The sequence below is a fragment of the Castor canadensis genome, chromosome 5 (assembly GCF_047511655.1).
Source record: "Castor canadensis chromosome 5, mCasCan1.hap1v2, whole genome shotgun sequence".
NCBI classification, from domain to species: Eukaryota; Metazoa; Chordata; class Mammalia; order Rodentia; family Castoridae; genus Castor; species Castor canadensis.
Window position 1 is genome coordinate 72,767,447 of NC_133390.1, and position 20,786 is coordinate 72,788,232.

The following is a 20,786-nucleotide window of genomic DNA, read 5'->3' on the forward strand; positions in this document are numbered from 1 at the left end:
GAGGTGAAAGTGTTCAAGGAAGCTTTCTCTGTCCTCTTGGTTACATCTGGGCATAATGAGAAAAGTTATTCTCAAAGGAAACCAGAAACAGTGATTATGGGGAGGCAGAATGATCTCAGACCCATGCCCCAAAGCTGGCAAGCTATGAGTAAAGGGAAGGTAATGAGCTTATCTCTATTACAGCATAAGACAAACATGAGACTGGCTACTGGGGAGTATGGCTAGCCTTGGATGAAGCAGCGATGTCCCCTTCTTCAGGGAGCAGGAGTACCAGACTCAAGTCAGCTTAAGGAATTCCACTGAGGGAAAAGAACGGCCACATGCAGACAGAACATGGCTCACATTGAACCATACTTTCTCCCTGAGGGTAGACTAAAGATGTAAAAAAGAAAAAATGCACACTATAAAGAAAACTAAAAAGGGCTGACAATAATCCTGCAGTATCCTCAATAATCCTGCCACTATCAACAACTAAAAATTCTGAATAAAATAATTTTTAAAAATTTCTAAATGCATTGCTGAGATTGTAAGTAAAGAATCAAAGCTTCTGAGGCCAAAAATGAACAAAGATTAGGACTAGAGAAAGGTGAGCTGAGACTGAGGCTAGCACCTACTCAACATCTGTGACCTTGAATTGTTCTGATGGCCACAGGATGTAGGAGGTGGGAGACAAACTCTGTCAAGGAGAGAGGAAGTCTGAAAGAAAACTGCTGTGTCACACTGGGACCCCCCCAAAGGACTATAGCTTGGGTACAGGCAAACAGAACAAACCTACCCCACACAGGGGACAGCAAGGAAACCTGGCTTTCAATCTTATTTTTAAGCAAAAGAAAATGTAAATCTCCCTCAAAAATATATAACCATAAAGTGGGCCTTATGTGGTGTTACCTATGTGGTCTGAACCTCAACTTCAGAATGTAGGTAGACGTGGTCTTAAGCCTCATGAATATACTGAAAATGACTGAATTATACTCTTTAAAGGGTGATTTAAAAGGATATGTAAATAGTATCTTGGATACACACACTCATGCATATACAGACTGGACAAAGGGTAGGTGGGGGAGTGGTCCTGGTAGTGCTTCCAGGTACCTGGTAGAAACTAATGGATATGCTCTCTAGATAAGCATACTTTCAAGCCAATTTCTTTCATTTACTGATAAAATTCTAACAAATAAAAAATTATAGTAAAAAACCACAAAATATATAAGGAAACAAGGCATCCACGAAAAAAAAATAGCAAATTAGGCAGGCTAAGAAATACTAGAATACTAGAATTATCAAAGAGTATATGTAAAATTATATTAGAAGAAATAAGGAGACTATAAGTAATGCCAAAAATATTTGAAATAAACCTTAATGGAAATTCTAAAAATGAAAAAATATAGTAAGTGAAATTAAGAACTCAGTAACAGATAAAGCTGAAGAGAGAATTAAGAACTAGAGGATACATAAGAGAATATCAAGAATGAGATAAAAAGGAAGTATGAACAAGAGGTTGAGAAAAGAAAGTCTGAGAAAGTTCAACACACATCTAACTGGAGTTCTAGGAGGTAAAAGGAGAGGAGAAGTGGAAATACTCAAAAAGACAATAGCTAAGAATTTTTCAGAACTGATGAAAAGCAGAAATTCTCTAAGAAAGTCCAACAAAATCCCAGATGCTAAATGAAAAAGAAATATATATTCATATCAGTGAAACTGCAGAAAACATAGAGTAAGACTAAGTCTTAAACACAGCCATAGGAAAAACTTGACAAATTATCCATACAAGAGGCAATCATGCTGACAGCAGGTTTTTCAATGGCAACAATGAAAACCAAAAGATAGAGTGGATAAATGTCTGCAGTGTGAAAGAGAACAAAAGCAAATTGTATACTCAGCGAAACTATCAAAAATATCTTGAGACTAGTAAGTAAAACCACTGTCTGTCAAAACTGAGTTCACCTCTGTTAAAAGGAAATTACTGAGGATTCATTTCAAGTAGAAGAAAAGCAATACTAGATGCAAGAAAACATAATGAGCAAAGAAAATGGCAAATGTGTGCCTAGACCTAAAGAAACATTGAATTTATGAAAAATAACAAGCTTTCATTAGCAGGACTAATAAAGTATGAAGGAATAATCCTGGATAACAAAGAGTCTGCAGGTGAATGATCAGAGTCATGTGGCATAGGAGGGTAACTGAGTAGTGTGAAAAATACATTTCAGATACCTCAATCTAACCCTAAAGAACGAGAGTATATCACTTTGTAGATTGATTCTGGGGAGCAGAGAATTATAGTAGGCATGTAGGTGCTGGAGGTGTGGCTCCAGTGGTAAAGCATCTGCCTAGTAAGCATGAGGCCCTGAGTTCAAACCCCAGCACCACACACACAAAACAAGGCATATATTTTGACCCAGGAATCCCATTTCTAGAAACTGATTCTAAGGAAATTGTAAAGGAAGTACACAAAGTGATCAGTATAAGGAAGTTTATCACAGCCTTGTTTATAGTAATGAAAATTGGAAACAACCTAAATTTTTGCAATAGTAGTTGCTTAAACATTTTCAAGAGCTGACTAAAATATGTTATGGATACAGTTTCAGAACTCACCTTATACTGCTAAGTACACACACAAGTTACAAAATGGTATGTACCATATGATCTCAAATTATTAAATATGTGTCTATATTTAAATGTGTCTAAGAAAAAGAAAATGGCTGGTATCTTGATATAAAAAAGACTCCAAGTCTGGAAACCTCAAGAAGTCACTCTGAAATGGGCTTTCATTGATGACCCTCAAGTAGGTAAAGTCTGTAGAACTTAAATAGAAAGTTGGCTCATGAAACTCACAAATGTGTATGGTGGGTTGGGGCTCTTGGTGACATTTCTGATGCATAAGCATGTGAGTAGCTTTTGACTCCATAGCTAAAGGGCTGATGAGTTTATTTGTGCCAAAGTTAGTACCCGTTGTGGCCATAACTGGCAGCCTGATCAAAGAGAGGAGGCTAATAACCATCTCTCCAGAGCATCTAAAGACAATATACACCCTGTGTCAGTGCTGTCACTGCTGGGCCCTGCTGACCTCAAGCCCTTTAGTTAGTGGATACCACAGCTGCCTGGACTGGTGAGAAACTTACCAAGTTTGGTGTCCCTTTGTATTTGGGGTCTAGTCCTTTCTTACCCCCAGGAACAGAGGAGGCAACTTTAAAAACTTGCTTGTTGTTACTCACATTTTGTGAATCTTTGTTCCCTGGGTAAAGGAAATGAGCTTGCTTCCAGTCCCAGGCCTGAATCTAGAAATTCAATTCTCAAGAAAAGAGACAGTGGGTAATGCATAGACTGGTTACATCAGACTGTCTGGGTTACACTTCTGAGGCTCCACCACTTACATGTTGTGTGATCATAGATAAGAAATAGAATTTCTCTGTGGCTTGGCTTCTCATCTGTAAGACAGGGTTCTCTTCACTGGGTATTCCGAAAACTAATTGAGTACATACATGTAAGAGCTTAGAAAAGTACCTGTACATAGTGAGTGCCCTGGAGACAAGGAAAGGAGAGGGAATGGATACCCCAAGCTGTGGAGAACAGGTCAGCGGGATGGCTGGATGGGAGCAAGACAGGAAGGTGACATCTTGGATGCTCAGTGGAAGCTAGTATTGGTCACCTGACCCAGGCCAACTCCCCAGGTATCAGAGGTGATACTCAAAACCCTACTCATGGACCATGGCCACTGAGCCACACCAAACAGCCACACACTGAAACTGGCATATCAGTTTTTCAGGTATCTTTTGAGCAGGAAATGCCATCCTTCCTTTGGCACTCAGTCATGTCAGGCCACAATGTTCCCTTGTACCATGAATGGAGATTAAATTAACAAGCAAGTTTTTCCCTCAAGTTGACAACTTCCACTTCTATAGTGTCTTAATGCTCCAGAACATCTGTTTGTGAGACAGCATCATGAGGGATGCTGGCAGAGTCTGGGATAGGATTTCCTAATGAGCAGCTGCTACGGCACAGCTCCTCGCCACCACCCGCCCCACCACCCCAGTGATTTGGGGTTTTCAGCTCGCAATGTTTCTGAGCAGTGGAGGGGGAGTGTAGCAGGAGTGTGCCCTGTCACCAGAAGAAGCAATTTCCTCCCAGAGGGCCTGCCCCACCCCATCCTCATCTTCAAGCTCTGATGAAGGACAAATGTCAAGTGCTGCCAGCCACCAGCTTGTGTTTCTGGGGCACAAAGCTGAAGAATGAGCCCTTTTTCATGTCTCTTCATTTAGATTCAGATTTCACTAACGTCTATCCAGTGCTTACCATATGTTAAATGTTTGCACATGCATTATCTCATTTAATGCTTATGACAGCCCTGACAGGTAGGGATTATTAACCTCATAGGGTGCATTGGGAAACTGAAAGATTAAGTGATTGTTCCAGGTCATGCACTCTCCAGCGACAGACATGATCTGAACTGAGGTCTCATTTCATCACACTCCAGCTTATTACAGGAGCTTCAAGGTGCTGGCTAGTAGCGCAGAGCCAAGTAAAAGCCCCACTGGACTTCAAACTTCAGGCTTAAATGCAACTGCACTGGCCTTGTTTCTCCCCAAGAAGATGAAATGGTGCCTATCACATGGGTTTAGGAATCAGACAGCCTTGGTTTGGCAACAGCTGCACATCATTAGCAGGAAGACTGAGCAACAGGACTTTCTAAATCAGCTCCTAAGACAGAGATGATTTTTATGCATACTGAAAAGAATGGTAAGAAAGAGACTAGAGCCAGGAAGGAGAACAAGATTGAGGGAAACAGAAAAGTCTGTTTAGAAAATGTGAAGTTTGGGTCTCCTATAAGTTCCAAGTGAAAATGCCCAGTTGGCAGTTAAAGGTTTAGAATTGATGAGAAGGAAGGACAGAAGGTGGCAAAGTAGAGGATCAAGGACTAATTTAAGGGAAAACTTGAATCTGGAGGGAAAGGAAGAGCCAATGACATGGACATAGATGATAAGGGAGGGACAGGATGAAATTAAAAGAAGGGCCCAGGACTGGCAAAGTGGCTGAAGTGGTAGACTGCCTACCTAACATGCATAAAGCCTTGAGTTCAAACACCAGTACCACAAAAAGTAAATAAATTTAAAAAGGGGCCAGAAAAGAGGCAGGCAACAGAGGAGGCCATAGATGCCAAGCCTGCAGAAAGGCTGGCCATGCATGAGTCAGGGAAAGTCCGTAGGTCTTTCCAAGGTCGCTTGGTAGATGATAGATGAAGGTCATGTTGCTAGGGTTAAGACTCATGAGAAAAAGTTCTGCAACAGTATGGCACTGATCCCCAGCTGTGGAATTTCCCAGTCCTGCCTCCCGTTGGAGCTTTCCTAGGATCCTGAACTTGAATAACCCTCTTAGAGCTTTGAGGTTGGTGGCTTGTAACTACATTGTTAGAGATTCCTGCAATGAGTCCTTATACCCACGAATGGGCTTCTTTGTAATTTTTAAAGGTTTTCCTAAAATTCAGTTGCTTACACAAGGAGATTTTTAGCCACCTCCCTTTGTGGTTCCCTTTTAGTGTAATGGGTAGCTATAGGCTAAAGAGGAGCAGAAGGTTTCTATAGGTACTTTCCAGGAGAATGAAATTATAATTCTGTTCTCAGAGATCCAAGTAAGAAATCCCACACATTTTCTGATCTGCAAAGGGCTTTTTACAGGATAATCTATGGAGCCTAAATTATCCTTTCAGATCCTGACATTGTGAGTGGCAGGCATGAGGGTAATTTTTGCCCTATTTTACCAAATATAAGGCTGAAGTCCCCTGCCCAGGTTAACCCAGAAAACAGGTGGCAGAGCAGAGACTTGAGCCCAGCACTTTACTTCCAGTGTCTTTCCCAATTAACCACACTCAGATGAAAATCAGTGGGGGCTGAGAAGAGAGCACCTCAGCCAGCTCTTCCCAAAATAATTCATTGTGTGTGGTGTGCTTCACTAGCTTGCCCCCATGCTGCTTTGCACCATTCATTCTGGCCAATGTTGGCTGGGTTCTCTTGTTGGCCCCCCACCCCTATCCAAAGGTGACTACCACCCTTAGAGACCATAGCAGCCAATTAGTCTGACCCTCAGATGACAGGACTGTGGTCCAAGAGGGGGAGTAACAATTCCATATCCACAACATAGCCAGTGAGTGGTATTTACAAATTTAAAAAATGTTTACTTTCACATTATTAGGATGGCTAATATCAAGAAAGAATGAAGAAGACACCAAGGGTTGGCAGGATGTGGAGAAACTAAAGCCCTCATGCATTGCTGATGGGATTGTAAAATGGGGCAGTCAATTTAGGAAACAGCATGGTAGTACCTCAAAAATATAAACATAGTTATTATATGATCCAGCAATCCCCTGCATCTGAAAGCAGAGACCCAAACAGATACTGTGTACCCACACTCACAGCAGCATAATTCACAAAAGTCAAAAGTTGAAAGTAATCCAACTGTTCATCAGTGGATAAATGGATTAACAATATATGTATATGCAGCCAATGTATATACATACAAATAATACATATACTTTTTATAGTTTTTTTAATAGCCTTAGAAGTAAAATTCTAACAGGCTCCCATCACAGTGGAACTCTGAAAACATAAGTGAAATAAGCCAGATGCAAAAGGACAAATGTCGTATGATTCCACTTATATGAAGTACCCAGAATAGGAAATTCACAGAGTCAGAAAGTAGAACAAAGGTTACCAGGGGCTGGGGACAGGAAGGAACAAGGACTTACTACTTAGAGAGCTTCTATTTAGGATGATGAAGAATTTCTGGTAACGAACAGTGATGTACACTGTGACTGTACTCAATGGCACAGAAGACTTAAAAACGGTAAAAATGGTAAATTTTGTGTTATGTATATTTAGCCACAATAAAAAAATACATTCATTTACTAAACACCAGTCATATGCAAGACAGTGTGAGGGCTACAAGGATGACTCAAATTGTGGAACCCACCTCAAGGTCCTTTCTGCTTCCAAGGGAGCTGAACTGTGTAAATAAATCCCTATGATCCCTCTGCGTGTGAGAAGCAGCCCAGAGAGGCTGTGTCCTGGGAATCTGCAAGGCACAAGGCTGGGACTAGGAACCTACCCTCCCTTCTAGCCTTCCACCCCCGCATTCAGGAACCCTCCAAGTGAGGGGGGTTTCTGGCCAGATGGCCAGTGGTGGGACATTCTGGGGCAAGCAGGAACATAAGGGGCATTGGGGGAAGGTAGTTGTAACACTCGCCAGAAAGGCAGCCGCCTATTCACTCAGCCACACTGGGATGGGTTCTGAAATGTTGCTGCGGATGTAATGATTTTGGGTGGAGGACATTTAGGAGCCAAATGAGTTTGTGTGAACAAAAGACTCAGCCTCAATCTGGACAGTCCAGGGCTCTCGGGAAGTTTCGTTTCCTTCCTTGTTCTTACCCTAAAAGGAGCAGCCCAAAGAAAAATCATACACATTATGAAGTATTCGGACTTGAGGTCCAGGGATCAAATTTTTCAAAAGTTTTCTCTTGGGACAGCTTCGAGTGATGAACAGCGCAAATTTTACAAAGCATACCAACTTCCCTCTTTGTGAGGAAGCTGGCTTTTGTTCAATGGAGCACCTTCTCCCCCGCATCTCCCCTCAAGAGAAACAGATCTGCAGGACTGAGCCCAGCAAGACCAGGGCAAGGGCTGACCTAGATCCTGAGGTCAGCCTTCCAAAACCAGAACTGGTCCTGAGGTGGTCTCGGGGACACTATCCAGGCAGGAGGGAAAGATGAAGGACCTTGAGCTCTTTGCTTTAAAAACAATTCCATAGGGTTTTTTGGGTTTTTTTTAAAGGCCTTGAGAAAAAGCCTCAGAGTCAGAGGTCAGAAGATTCCCACTCAGTTAAATAAGTGAACACAAAACATTTTCCTCAGCCAGGTGGTCTACCTTGTTTCTAGGTACTTACCTGGCTGCCTGCATTTTCTTTGCCCTTCTCATTCTTTGAAAAGTAAACACCCAACAGAGTGACTGAAGAAGAGGCTCTAAGGCTAGGGGCCCGGGCTCCAGGCCTGGCTGGAAGGTAGAGGAGGCCCAGGCAAGGGAAGCAGGCCTCCCAGGCTCCTGTATTGTCATTGTAACTCTCGCTCACACCCAGAGAGGAAGCCGGTGGAGGGCTCCACCAAAGGAGACCTGCCAGGTTAGTGAAACAATAAAAAAGGCAAGGAAAAACATCCTGGTTCCGAGGAGGAAGAGGGGGAGAAGAGGCACTGAGGAGGGACAGGAAGAAATGGCCTGTGAGGGTGTGAGTCGTGGAATGGATGGGAGGGTCCTGGACTTTAAACATCTCCACAGCACTGGCAGCTTTTATAAGTTCTGCAGTTAATTTATTCTACAGACCTCTGAAGTGGCCCAGGACTCGAAGAAAATCATAGAAATACAATTTGTCTAGAATGTTAGAACTGTTTGAAAATGGAGGCAGTGGAGTGGGTTTAGCCCAAAGAACTCTGAGGCCAGGGCTGGAGATGGAAGAGGGCCTGGTCACTGGTGTCCCTGAGTGGAGCTCACCCTGAAGTTCAGGGGGTGAATAAATCAAATCTAGCTACAAGGGAAAATGAAACGCTTACTAAGATGCTTTTTAAAAATTTAGATTAGGAAAACTGACACTCCATTCAAATATAACCAATATATTCTTTTAAAAAATCAGTTGTATACCTTAGCCTATTAAGAAAAGGTAAAATGGAAGACTGTAAGGCTGAAAAGAGAAATAAAACAACAGGGAGAAACCTACAGAGGGAGAGAGAAATAAAGGTAGAGAATTAAAAAGAAAAGCTACAACATAGCAGGGTAATGATAATAATAATTACATAAATATAATATAATTATGACAATCTATGCAGCATTTGCTCCATAGGCATGCCAGCATTTCATATAGCTTATCTCAGTTCATCTTCATGACAGCCCTACAAGATAGTTTTATTATATCCCTGCTTTTCTGGTAAGGAAACTGAGATGTAGTTTCAGTAAGTAATTACCCAAGGTTACATAGGAAAGAGTAAAACTGGACCTGAACCTACATCTGTCTGATTCCAAAGAAAATCCAACTTAAAAAAAATCCAAATAAAAGAAATGTACCTTGGTGGTCAAGCCCTGGGAACAGGGAGGCCCTGGCAACATCTCCAGTACTGGAAAAAAAAAAAAAAAAAAAGAGGAAGAGGAGAAGAGACATACAGAAACAGAGAAAGAATGAAAGATAAGAATGAAATAGTAAAGCTAAGATAGCTACAGAGGAACACTAACTTGTACTGAAAGTGAAAGAAAGGCCAGAGCCAGGCTTCCTCCAGGTGGGCTCCAAAGACTTGCTAAGAACACTTCGATCCAAGCCAGATGCCAGTGGCTCACACCTGTAATCCTAGCTACTCAGGAGGCAGAGACCACAGTTTGAAGCTAGCCCTGGCAAATAGTTCATGAGATCCTATCTCAAAGAAAATCCATTACAAAAAAGGGCAGGTGAAGTGGCTCAAGGTATAGGACCTGAGTTCAAGCCCCAGTACCAGAAAACAAAACAAAACAAAACAAAAAAACCCCACTTCGACCCAAATTTCAGGTTCGTGGCGCAAACAGGAATATTATATCTCGTCATCCTATTAACCTACACTGCCAACTAGAGCTCAGTGTTCTGGTGGGATGTAGAAGGAAGAGAGAAAAAGAGAACAGGAAGAAGGGGGGAGGAAGTCAGTGGTGACTACTGTACATATGAGTAAGAGAAGGCAAGAGACAAAGGAGGTGTGAACAGTGAATGGAAGATAAATAGGCCATGAACAAGGAAAGGGAAGGCAGGTTTGCCAGGAGGAAAGTGTGATGTGTTTACATCTAAAACTGTTGTCTGTTGGTTTAAAAGGAAGCACCAAAAATGTGTGAATGTCTAACAACAGACAGCTGAAGGAATAGAACTGGATTGCTGATGGGGACAAAAGTAATTTTCAGAGAAAACAGCTAAAGCCACTGTCTTCTCTCCATGCCTTTGTCCTGCAGTCTTCCCTGCCAAGAACATCTTGCTCCCTCCCCCTTGGCCTTCTGGTTTCTTAGAATCAGCTCAGAGATCACTACTTCTGAGAAGTCTGAAGAGACAAGGTTCTCCCTCAAGACTCTTGTTTTATCTTGTTAGACAACTCTGACTTATCTGATTGCATTTCTATGTCTCTTGCTTCACAAATGATGGTTGAACTGAGCTGGAGATAGATGGCCAAGGGCAGAATGGTTAATAACATCTCACTTGGAGGGACAGAAGAGATGGGAAGGGTTAGTCATAGCAACCAGAGACAGGACAAAGAACTGGAGGACTGAAAAGGACCACTGAGATTTCCTAGAAATGTCTTCCCTTTCTCCATCTCCAATTTTCTACTCACTGTTGTTCCCCGTCATCTTCATGAAGCACTGCTTCACCTAATGATAACGTCTGATGTGCTCCCAGAAGGCATTACTGACTAACACGATACAGCATTATGTATGTTTACAAAGCATAACCATGAGGATTAATTCATTTTATCCATACAACTACAAGGTGAAGTCAGCAGAACTCATTCTGTTATCTCCATCTGACAGATATGGAAGCAGGTACAGAGTAAAGGACTTGCTCAAGGTCATAGTTAGCTCACTATGTTATGACTAAAATCACTTGCTATGTCTACAAGTGCTTTCACAGTCATATTTGTTCCTCCTCAAAAGTCTTGTTAAGGAAAAGACAGACATTATTATCCCCATTATTAGCATGAAGAAATATTAAGAGCTGTAGACACTAGGAGCTGTCCATGACACATATCTAGAAAGTGGTAGGGGTTTAAGACCAAAAGTCCTTGACTTGTACCAGAGTTCCTGAGGCCCCACTGGCATCTCTCTGCCCTAACTCTGCCAGCAGCCACTAACAGCGGTACTCCATTTCCACAAGGAATGACTAACTATAAATAATTCCTAACAAATCACAAGAATTCACCTATCCGAGTGAGTATGGTTCTCTTCAAAGAGGTCCCATGGGACAATACTTATTCCAATAATGCTGCTATTGCTGAAACTATTTTTAAAAATTTGCTAATTTTCAAAAGAACCTACAGAATATTCTCTTGAGTTTCCTGAATAATAACAAATCTTCACCTTCTGATAATAGAATTGGACTATTTTGGAAAGAGACAAAAACTCAAAGCCCAATCTAACAAATGATGCAGAAGATGGAGACAGGCAATCCATTTTCTATTCAGAAGTAGTCAACTGCAAGAGTAGTCACTCACATCAGTGAGTGGTTTGTGGGGCACTGACCCAGCCTCTGAAGGTGGCTCCCAACTCATTCAAACACTTTTGAAGTATACACCAGGAATCCCCAAAAATTCTGATCTAAGAGAGAATACTGACTAGCCAGAGGGCCATGTGTGATTGATTTTCAAAGGCTCATTATTGTGAAGTCACAACTCACATATTGTTTTTAATTAACCCTAATTGCTTCATATATGTTCACCTGGTCTTAGATGATCATAGGCACAGGCCATTGCACTTAGGTTTTTTTTTTTTTCATTTTTCTTTTATTCATATGTGCATACAAGGCTTGGTTCATTTCTCCCCCCTGCCCCCACCCCCTCCCTTACCACCCACTCCGCCCCCTCCCTCTCCCCCCCCAATACCCAGCAGAAACTATTTTGCCCTTATTTCTAATTTTGTTGTAGAGAGAGTATAAGCAATAACAGGAAAGAACAAGGGTTTTTGCTGGTTGAGAGAAGGATAGCTATACAGGGCATTGACTCACATTGATTTCCTGTGCATGGGTGTTACCTTCTAGGTTAATTCTTCTTGAACTAACCTTTTCTCTAGTACCTGTTCCCCTTTTCCTATTGGCCTCAGTTGCTTTTAAGGTATCTGCTTTAGTTTCTCTGCGTTAAGGGCAACAAATGCTAGCTAGTTTTTTAGGTGTCTTACCTATCCTCACCTCTTCCTTGTGTGCTCTCGCTTTTATCATGTGCTCATAGTCCAATCCCCTTGTTGTGTTTACCCTTGATCTAATGTCCACATATGAGAGAGAACATACGATTTTTGGTCTTTTGGGCCAGGCTAACCTCACTCAGAATGATGTTCTCCAATTCCATCCATTTACCAGCGAATGATAACATTTTGTTCTTCTTCATGGCTGCATAAAATTCCATTGTGTATAGATACCACATTTTCTTAATCCATTCGTCAGTGCTGGGGCATCTTGGCTGTTTCCCTAACTTGGCTATTGTGAATAGTGCCGCAATAAACATGGGTGTGCAGGTGCCTCTGGAGTAACAGTCTTTTGGGTATATCCCCAAGAGTGGTATTACTGGATCAAATGGTAGATCGATATCTAGCTTTTTAAGTAGCCTCCAAATGTTTTTCCAGAGTGGTTGTACTAGTCTACATTCCCACCAACAGTGTAAGAGGGTTCCTTTTTCCCCGCATCCTTGCCAACACCTGTTGTTGGTGGTGTTGCTGATGATGGCTATTCTAACAGGGGTGAGGTGGAATCTTAGCGTGGTTTTTATTTGCATTTCCTTTATTGCTAGAGATGGTGAGCATTTTTTCATGTGTTTTCTGGCCATTTGAATTTCTTCTTTTGAGAAAGTTCTGTTTAGTTCACTTGCCCATTTCTTTATTGGTTCATTAGTTTTGGGAGAATTTAGTTTTTTAAGTTCCCTATATATTCTGGTTATCAGTCCTTTGTCTGATGTATAGTTGGCAAATATTTTCTCCCACAACAGAGTGGTTTTCAATGTTGGCCTAATGTGACAATCGCTAGTCATGGCTTCACACAAGGCACACCCCTCCAAATTATAACCAGACATCTCTCTCCTGCATTTTCGCTACTCCTTCCAGTCTAACTGCTTCAGTTCCAAGGACAGCAGGTGGCAGTGCCACCTGGAGAGCTTGGCTTTAGCCTCCTCTTTCCCCATTTTCCTGCTTGGCCTTCATCTCCCAACGTACCAGAGACATTGAGGAGAAACTTATCAGCTTATCAAATCTACCTCTTTGCCTCCAACAGCCCAGCTCCTTCCTCACACAGAGAGATGGGGGTTCTGTTACAGTCTCCAAGAACGTCAGAGTCTCTCTCATCTTTCTCCCCCAGCAACCCCAGGTGTTGCCTATCTGCCATGCCATCTGGGCCTATATGACAGGAAAGTATAAGACTATGAAGTTCAAATAACCCAGAGCTAAAACATGAAGCCAAAGGAACATGTCCATTTTTAGCAGCCTCTGTAGATCTAGCAGACAAGTCTTCCACTTCCTTAAGGGATCTCATAACCAGAGGCTTACTAAAGTGGTAGTAAGGGCCTGACGCAGTACCCTCCCTCACACTTAGAAAATCTGACCACCCCCACCCCCACTCTACGCCCACCCCAGTTCTCATGGCCCTTGGTGATCCAGCCCACATGGCCTGCCTGCCTTCCAGCCCTGAGACAAGCTAGGTCCTACATTATGCATCTGCTCTGGCTTTTCTCTCTGCCTGGGACTCTCTGCTATAAGCCAAGCCTCCAAGACAGGATGAGTTTGGTCATATACGAAAAATTCTGCCAGGTATGGTGGGGTACGTCTGTAATTCTAGTATTTGGGAGGCTGAGGCACAAGAATCGCAAGTTCAAGGCCAGCCTACATAGTTCAAAATCAGACTAACAACAAAACTGCCTGGTGTGGGTATCAAGTGGGGAACAGGGCAAGACTCTACAGAGGTGTCAGGGCCAGACCCTGAAGACCTTGTACTCCAGTAAGAGGATTTAGTTTTTACTCCAAGTCCAATGCAAAGCTCTTAGAAGGTTTAAACATGAGAATGAGGTGACCTGAATTACATCTTAAGAAGATCACTGTGGCTGCACTGATCAGAGAGAGCAAGAGTGGAGGAGGGAGAACAGAAAAGAGCAGTGAGAGTAGGTTCGTGATGTATTTTGGAAACAGAATCAACCAGAATTCCACACATTCCCACCCCTAGGATTTGGAGAATAAGAAAAGGAGCGGAGAGAGGGTGACCTCTAGGCTTCTGGTTTGAGTGGGAGGGTGATACTGCCAATTCCTGACATAAGAAGAGTTGTAAACTGACAGCAGGTTTGGGGTGAGAATCAAGGATATGATTCTCTCTGATTTTCCTTTTTTATTTCACTGTCAAACTTTGCCACAGGGAGGCCAACATCTGCTGTGGGTCTGTGCTTTTCATACTGCAAACAGGCTTCATCTTACTCTTGACAATCCCCACTGATAAGCTCAGAATCAAATCCAGTGACCTCATTCTCCCCGATCTCCCTGTCCCCTCCCCCCCCCCCCCCCCGCACACGCACACACATTTTTTAAATTGAGACAGCCCAGGCTGGCCTTGAGCTTGTGATCCTCCTGCCTCAGCCTCCTGAGTAGCTAGGATTACGGGTGTGCACCACCACATCCATTTTCCCTATTCCTTTTAACTTGAATGGTACCAGGAGGAAAGGACAAATACACGCAGAAACACATTAAGTTACTTTCAAAGGAAAGTTAACAGACCACTGGATTTCATGGTAAACTGTGCATTGGATTCAAATGCTCTGCCAATCCACAGCCAGCCTCCAAACTGTCCCACCTCCCATTGCGCCTCCACGCCAAGCTGTCGCCTGGCTGGGACCTCTTCTTCCTGCTGTCTACACTACATGTTCTGCTCCCAGGAAGAGCCAGGTTCCTCTTCCCCTGTGACTTTGACTTCTGCCCTTCCAGCCTGAATCTAGCTCTGGCCTCTCTCTAGTTCAGTTCCACACTCTCAATGGTCAGCAGAATTCCTCCACGGGGACCTGCTACAGTCTTTACAATGAAAAGCTAAGGGGGAAGCAGCCTTAAAGAGGAAGCAGGGCAACTCTTCTACATTCCCCACATGGTGGTCCTCCCAGATCCTCCTACCTTGCACCATCCCATTCCAGTTGATGCCCTGTTTTCAGCCTTTTCTTCCCAAGGCATGGATATAGTGCCTGTGAGCATTCTACTCACTCCTGAATAACTACTGGACTGGAGTAAGGCAGACCAGTCTGTGCTTCATTCTTGAAGCCCCAGGACCAAGCACAAATGAACACAAGCAATACAAACTATACTGCTCTCTCTTCCAAGGCCATCAGGGCTGGGGCTCCTCACTGTGAACGGGATGAAACAAACACCAACAGGGCTCTAAGGCCCTCCATTATGGGCCCTAGTTCCCTCTCCAGGCTTGTCCTTAATGACTGCCATCCAAGGTGTCCCTCTCCTCCACAGTTTTCCTGACTGTCCATCACCCCTAAGCAAAAAATCTTGAGCTTTTCAACATTTTGGATTCTGCTGATGCCAGAAACCTCCCCACCTCTCTGTCTACCCACATCCTGGTCAACTGCCTAAACTAAATCAACTCCTTCCTTCCCTACGAAGTCTCACTGGACTCTCCAGCCTCTGCAGCCTTCACCTCTGCATGATCTTCTTGTGAGCTTTCTTTGGTTAGGAATCACTAATGCATCAGTACTTTGCTGTTTGCAACTTTGATGTTAAGTGTTATTTAACAAGATGTCCCCCAGGGGCATTGTAGTTGTGTGTACAACCTACATGTCACCAGGCACAGCTCTTCACACACAGTAAGGCCTTAGTAAACATTTCCTGATTTATAAATCAATCAAATGGGATGCAGATGGAGACATATGCCACACTCCAACAAAAGAAGAGGAAAAAGAACATCTTAGTTCCTGCCTTTGTAAGATGAATGGTGAGTGGGTACCAGAGGGCATTAACATTAAAAAGAAAGTGCTTTTATAGCACCTGCTGTAAACCTCTCTTCCCACTGAATAGGTATTCATAACAACTAACAATGACAGCCATCACTCTACATTCCCGAGAGGGTTGGGTAAGAAAGTCAATAATTTCACTGACAGGCGTGGTGGGTCACACCCATAATCCCAGTTACTTGGTAGGTAGAGCTACAGGGATAATGATTGGAGGCCAGCCCAGGCAAAAAATGTGAGACCCTATCTGGGAAAAAAAAAAAAAAAAAAAAGCTAAAGCAGAAAGGGCTAGGGGTATAGCTTAAGTAGTAGGGTGCTTGCCTAGCAAGCATGAAGTCTTTAGTTCAAACCCCAGTACTGCCAAAAAAAACCCAAAAACAAAAACAAAAAAACTCACTTCATTTAGGTCGATAATGTTGATAATAACCTCTGGCATCAATAACCTGTGGACTGACATATAACTAGAGCACAAGTCACAGTATCATCTGTATAAAATACCATTTTATACATGTACTAAAGACTTCAGATACTTTTCTTGGGCTATTTCCAAAAAAAAATTTTTTTTGATCTTTCCTATGCAGATTGTCTGCATTACCATTGCCACCTCCTCCCAATCGTGGTCCACAATCTGTACCAAAAGGCAAGAGCAAGGGACTGTGGGAAGAAGGAAGAAGAATGATGAGATGGAGAGGATCCTAGAGATCTAGAACTGATGCCCCATTTTACAGATAAGAAAACTGAGACTTCATGATATTGTGGAATGAAGTAAATGGATTTGGTCAAAATCTGTTTTAAACCTGTCTCTTCCATTTCCTGTGTGACCTAACTGTGCCAGGCTTAATTTTCCACAACTGTAAGAGGGAAACAATACGCTGGCAGGTGGTTTTGAGGGTGAAATAGGGTACAGAATGTGAGAGTGGTGACCACACAAAGGTTCTTAGTCTCCTTCCCTCCTATTCACGCAGGAGGAACACCAGGGACAGTGGGAAGCAGCTGAAGAAGGCAGTAAGTAGCCATCTGTTCTTTGCTTTCATTGTTGAGTGTCTCTGGACAAGGACAAGTCAACTCCAGTACACTTTCTCAGCCAGCTGGGCAGGGCTGCTGGAAAGCAGAGGGATCACAGGAAAGGCAAAGGCTCCAGAGGGTTCTCCAGGACTAGGAGGCAGCAACTGCCCGGCTGGCACTAAGCATCATCTAGTGTCCCTCTGCCTGTCAGTCAGCTCATGGGCAGAAAATCTCAGCTTGGCATTCACAAACAGGCCAAGGAAGCAATAAATGGGTTCTTGCAAGGTTAAAAGGATGTGGCTTTTAAATACACACGCCCTACAGAGAGTTCCTCTCCCATTGGCACCCTCCATTGAAGCAAGCAGGCTTCCAGGGAACCCACACACAAACCTCAGCCAGGATGGGGCCACATTCCTGGGGGAAAGTCACTCCCCAAAGGGCCTGCCTCTTGCCCAGCCCGGCCTTCACTGCACCTTGTAATGGTGCTGGCCATAGCCAAGCTAAATGACGAAGTTGGCTTACAAAGTTAGAGCGATTCAGGCAACAGCTATTTAACAGCTCAGAAGGCCCTGGGCTCAAAGCGCTTCCTTTACTCTAGGGAGCCACATTTTTCTAAGATTATTATTCCTTGGTCTGGCTACTCAGCTACTCAGCGTCATTTCCCCTTGGGGTGGGAAAGTTCTTTCCTTCTGCATAGATTTTCATTATGATTTCAGCCTTTTTCCCATTCCTGCCACCATCTGCAGATTTCACAATTAAAGCATGGAAAACTCAAGGTGAATAAACTTAGTCCTCAACTTAGATCTGTGGCTCAGAAGCCCTGAATAGAAGACTGAAACTCCAGCAATTACTAGCAGCTGAATGGCTAGCAGGGTGGCAGGTGGGCACAAGAGCCTAACAGTGGCTAAATAAACAGGCTGCTCCTCTGGGACTTGCAGTGTAATACAGGCAAACAAACCACATATGAAATGCAAACACCATCACATGACAAGAGAATCTTAAATTCTGCCAGGAGGAGAAGGACTAGAAACAGCTCACCAGGAAGAAAAGGGCATTTCTGGTCCCTGCTGCTGACATGCGTGTTTGGAAGCCCAAGCCACAAGGGCCAGGTACCAACCAGTTTCCTCACAGGCCAGAAGGGGCTAGGGGCAGTTTCTCCAACTTTCATATGAAGTACATTATTTGTAAGACATAAGGCTTGCTACCATCAGGAGTACCCACCTCCTCGGGCACAAACACAAGGACGCAGAGCCTGGATGACCATCTGTCAGGGTGCTGGAGAGGGCAGGCGTCCACACAGGACACAGTGGCCCTTTCAGCTTTAGACTTTGCTGCCTTGTGAAATAAGTGCTCAAATCTAGTGATGCCAAATAAAATAAGCCAAGAAAATCCTCAGAGGTTATCAGAAAACTCATACTCATTGAAGTCACCTTGTTTGTTTCTTCCCCCCACCCAAGTGACATTGTTTGAGCCACTACCAGAAAACAAGCTCAGGTCATGCCTGGATGCTCACCCATATTAATAGCTTCTAACAATTTCAACAGGTAAGTGATCTCATCTATTCTCACCTTTCAAACATCCCTGCCTCTCTTTAGATCACCAGAAGGGCAGACACTCCTTAGGGGTCTTTCCCGGACACTAGGAGATCAGAGAGATCACCTAAGGTAAAAGAAAGTTTGGGCTACCCAGCTCCTCCAAACTGGGTCTGGGACTCATGTACCTGAAACCTCCATCATGCTCACCTCCACATATCAATCAAATTGGGAAGTTGCAGGGCTAAGACCAGTAGTGTTACCTGACATAGTCACAAGGAAAGTGTGGGTGACTTAAGACTCCGATTCTTATCTTAGTTCCCCTAGCCCAGTCCCTTTCTCTGCAATTCCCACCTCCCTATGATCCATGGGGACTCCCAGCCTTAGGAGGAAGGAGACTCCAGTGCCAGCCTCCTCCAGCCAGCCTCCCTCCCACCTATGCCCTAACAAGATGGGCTCCTAGGCTAAGAAGGCCTGAGAATCAGCCCGAGACACCTGCCTTTGTTCCTGAGTGTGCCCTCTTAAGCGAGCTTAATTCCCTGCACTCTACTATCTAGAAAAATTCACAAACTGCCTTTCTTTCTACTTGGAGAAAGTCAGGAAATGTTCTTTTAGGTGCTTAATTCCTTCCCCTGGAACTGAAGGAAACAAGGTTCTAAGTGATCTAAATTCAGGGTCAACCCAACCTGCATCTCTGTAGGGTTTTCCATTTTTCTCCTCTCCTTTCCTTACTGTTCTTCCCTTTCTCTTAGGCCAGTGACTTAGAAATTCACAAGGACAAGGCAATTTGCAATGATGGGAACACTGATGAATATGGTATGGGGGGGACTTTTCTTATTTAATTCTAGGCTGGAAAAAGCAAGCTAACTGATACACTGACAAGTTTGTGAAACATGAGAAACCTAAAGGTATTAAAAATTGGGCAGAAGAAATCATAGCAACCTTCATCCCAAACTAAAAATCAACGATCAGTGTAGCAACAGCGGAGTCTCTCCAGTGCACCCTGAAAGTGTATCTCCCGTGGGAAAGGCAAAGGCTACACCGTCATGTTGCTAACGTTGTTCAAAGCACTTTACAATATTTTTACTTTCATTTTGTCAAATCCTCACTGGGAGGCTAGGAGGAATGGTCATTACTTCCATATTACAGATGGAGAAACTGAGATAAAAAAAAAAAAAGAGGACATTCTCAAGGTTATAATGGTATTGTTAGAATTCCACCCAGGCTTTGGCATTTTCTTCCAGACCAGAAAAAAAGGTGTACACAAAGACGGCAGGGAGATCAGGTCCTTCTCTGTCTGGGACAGTCGGGGATGGGGAGGGGGGCGGGGGGCAGCAGCTTGCTTTCTGGGAAAGCAAGGAGCAGAGGAAAGTATCGGGACCATCCTGGGTCAGCTTTTGCCTTGCAGGGGTTCAAACTTGCAGCCCCCGCCCCCAAGTTCCTCTGCTTTTAGAGTTTAATCAGTACATGGGTTTGTTTCAAACTACATCCTTTGTCCTTTAAAACATCCTAGATGTCAGAGCCCTTTCAAAATCCGTTATTTGCCCTAGAAAGTCTGGCTCTGTATCTGGAGAGACCAGGGGAAAAGATGGGCCAGAAGTTACCACCCCCAGGTGGGAGAGGCACTTTGGGAGGTCTTTCTCTCTCTCTTTTTTTTTTTTTAAAGGGGGAAGGAAGGATGTGGGGACCCTGTGGGAACGCTAAGTTTTCTTGCGTTTCGTGTGTGTGTGTGTGTGTGTGTGTGTGTGTGTGTGTGTGTGTGTGTGTGTGTGAGTGAGAACCGGTGATTACACCTCCCGGACCAGCGGCCAGGGAAGGCATCGCTCCCTCCCAGCCCGCCCTCGGAGTCCCACGCGCGCCAGGTAAGCGGAGCCCCGGGCCGGGGTCGAGCAGCGGCCAGGGGCCTAGGGCCGGGCGTGCAGCCCCGGGGCGCGCCCACGCCCCCAGCCGAGCGAGGCTCGCTGGACGCCGGCTCCCGGCTCTCACTCACCCGCGCTCCCGCCTCGGGGGGCCCGGCTGGAGCGTCCCCGCCGTGTCGCGGCGCCCGGCCGGGAAACCGTGTGGCTGGGACTGGGGGTCGCGGGCCCGCGTCGCTCCCAGGGCGGCGGCTCGCGCTGCGGGCCGCGCTCGGGCCCCGCGCTGGAGAGGGGCGCACGGCGGGCCGGGGCGGGCGGCTGGCCCCGCGTCCCGGGGGCGGCGGGCAGCAGCAGCAGTGGCAGCAACAGCAGCAGCAGCAAGAGCGGCGGCGGCCACCGCGAGGCGCGCGGCGAGGCCATGGTGGCAGCGCCCACCCGCGCTCACATGCCCAGCGCGCGGGGCGGCCGCGGGCGCGAGGGCAGCGGCGCCGGGCCGGGCCGGGCCGGGCCGGGCGAGGAGCGGACGAGCGAGCGAGGGAAGTGAGGTTGCGAGCGAGCGCGCTCCCCGCCTCAAAAGTTGTGGGAGCCGCGGGAGGGCGGCCGGGGGCCGGGCAGGCGGGGCGGAGGCGGCCCGCGGCGCCGCCTCATGCTAATTAGTCCGGGCGGGTCGCGGGGCGGGCG

The 20,786-nt window shown here is 44.9% G+C and overlaps 1 protein-coding gene across 1 annotated transcript in view; it reads right to left on the reverse strand.

Annotated features, from left to right (window-relative positions):
• The window catches only part of Heg1 (heart development protein with EGF like domains 1), a 76,819-nt gene extending 56,294 nt beyond the window's left edge, over window positions 1-20,525 (reverse strand). Inside the window, exon 1 of the mRNA XM_074073343.1 lies at window positions 20,240-20,525. Within this exon, the coding sequence (XP_073929444.1) occupies window positions 20,240-20,525 (286 nt within the window). The remainder of the gene's footprint in view (window positions 1-20,239) is intronic.
• Between the last annotated feature and the right edge of the window lie 261 nt (window positions 20,526-20,786).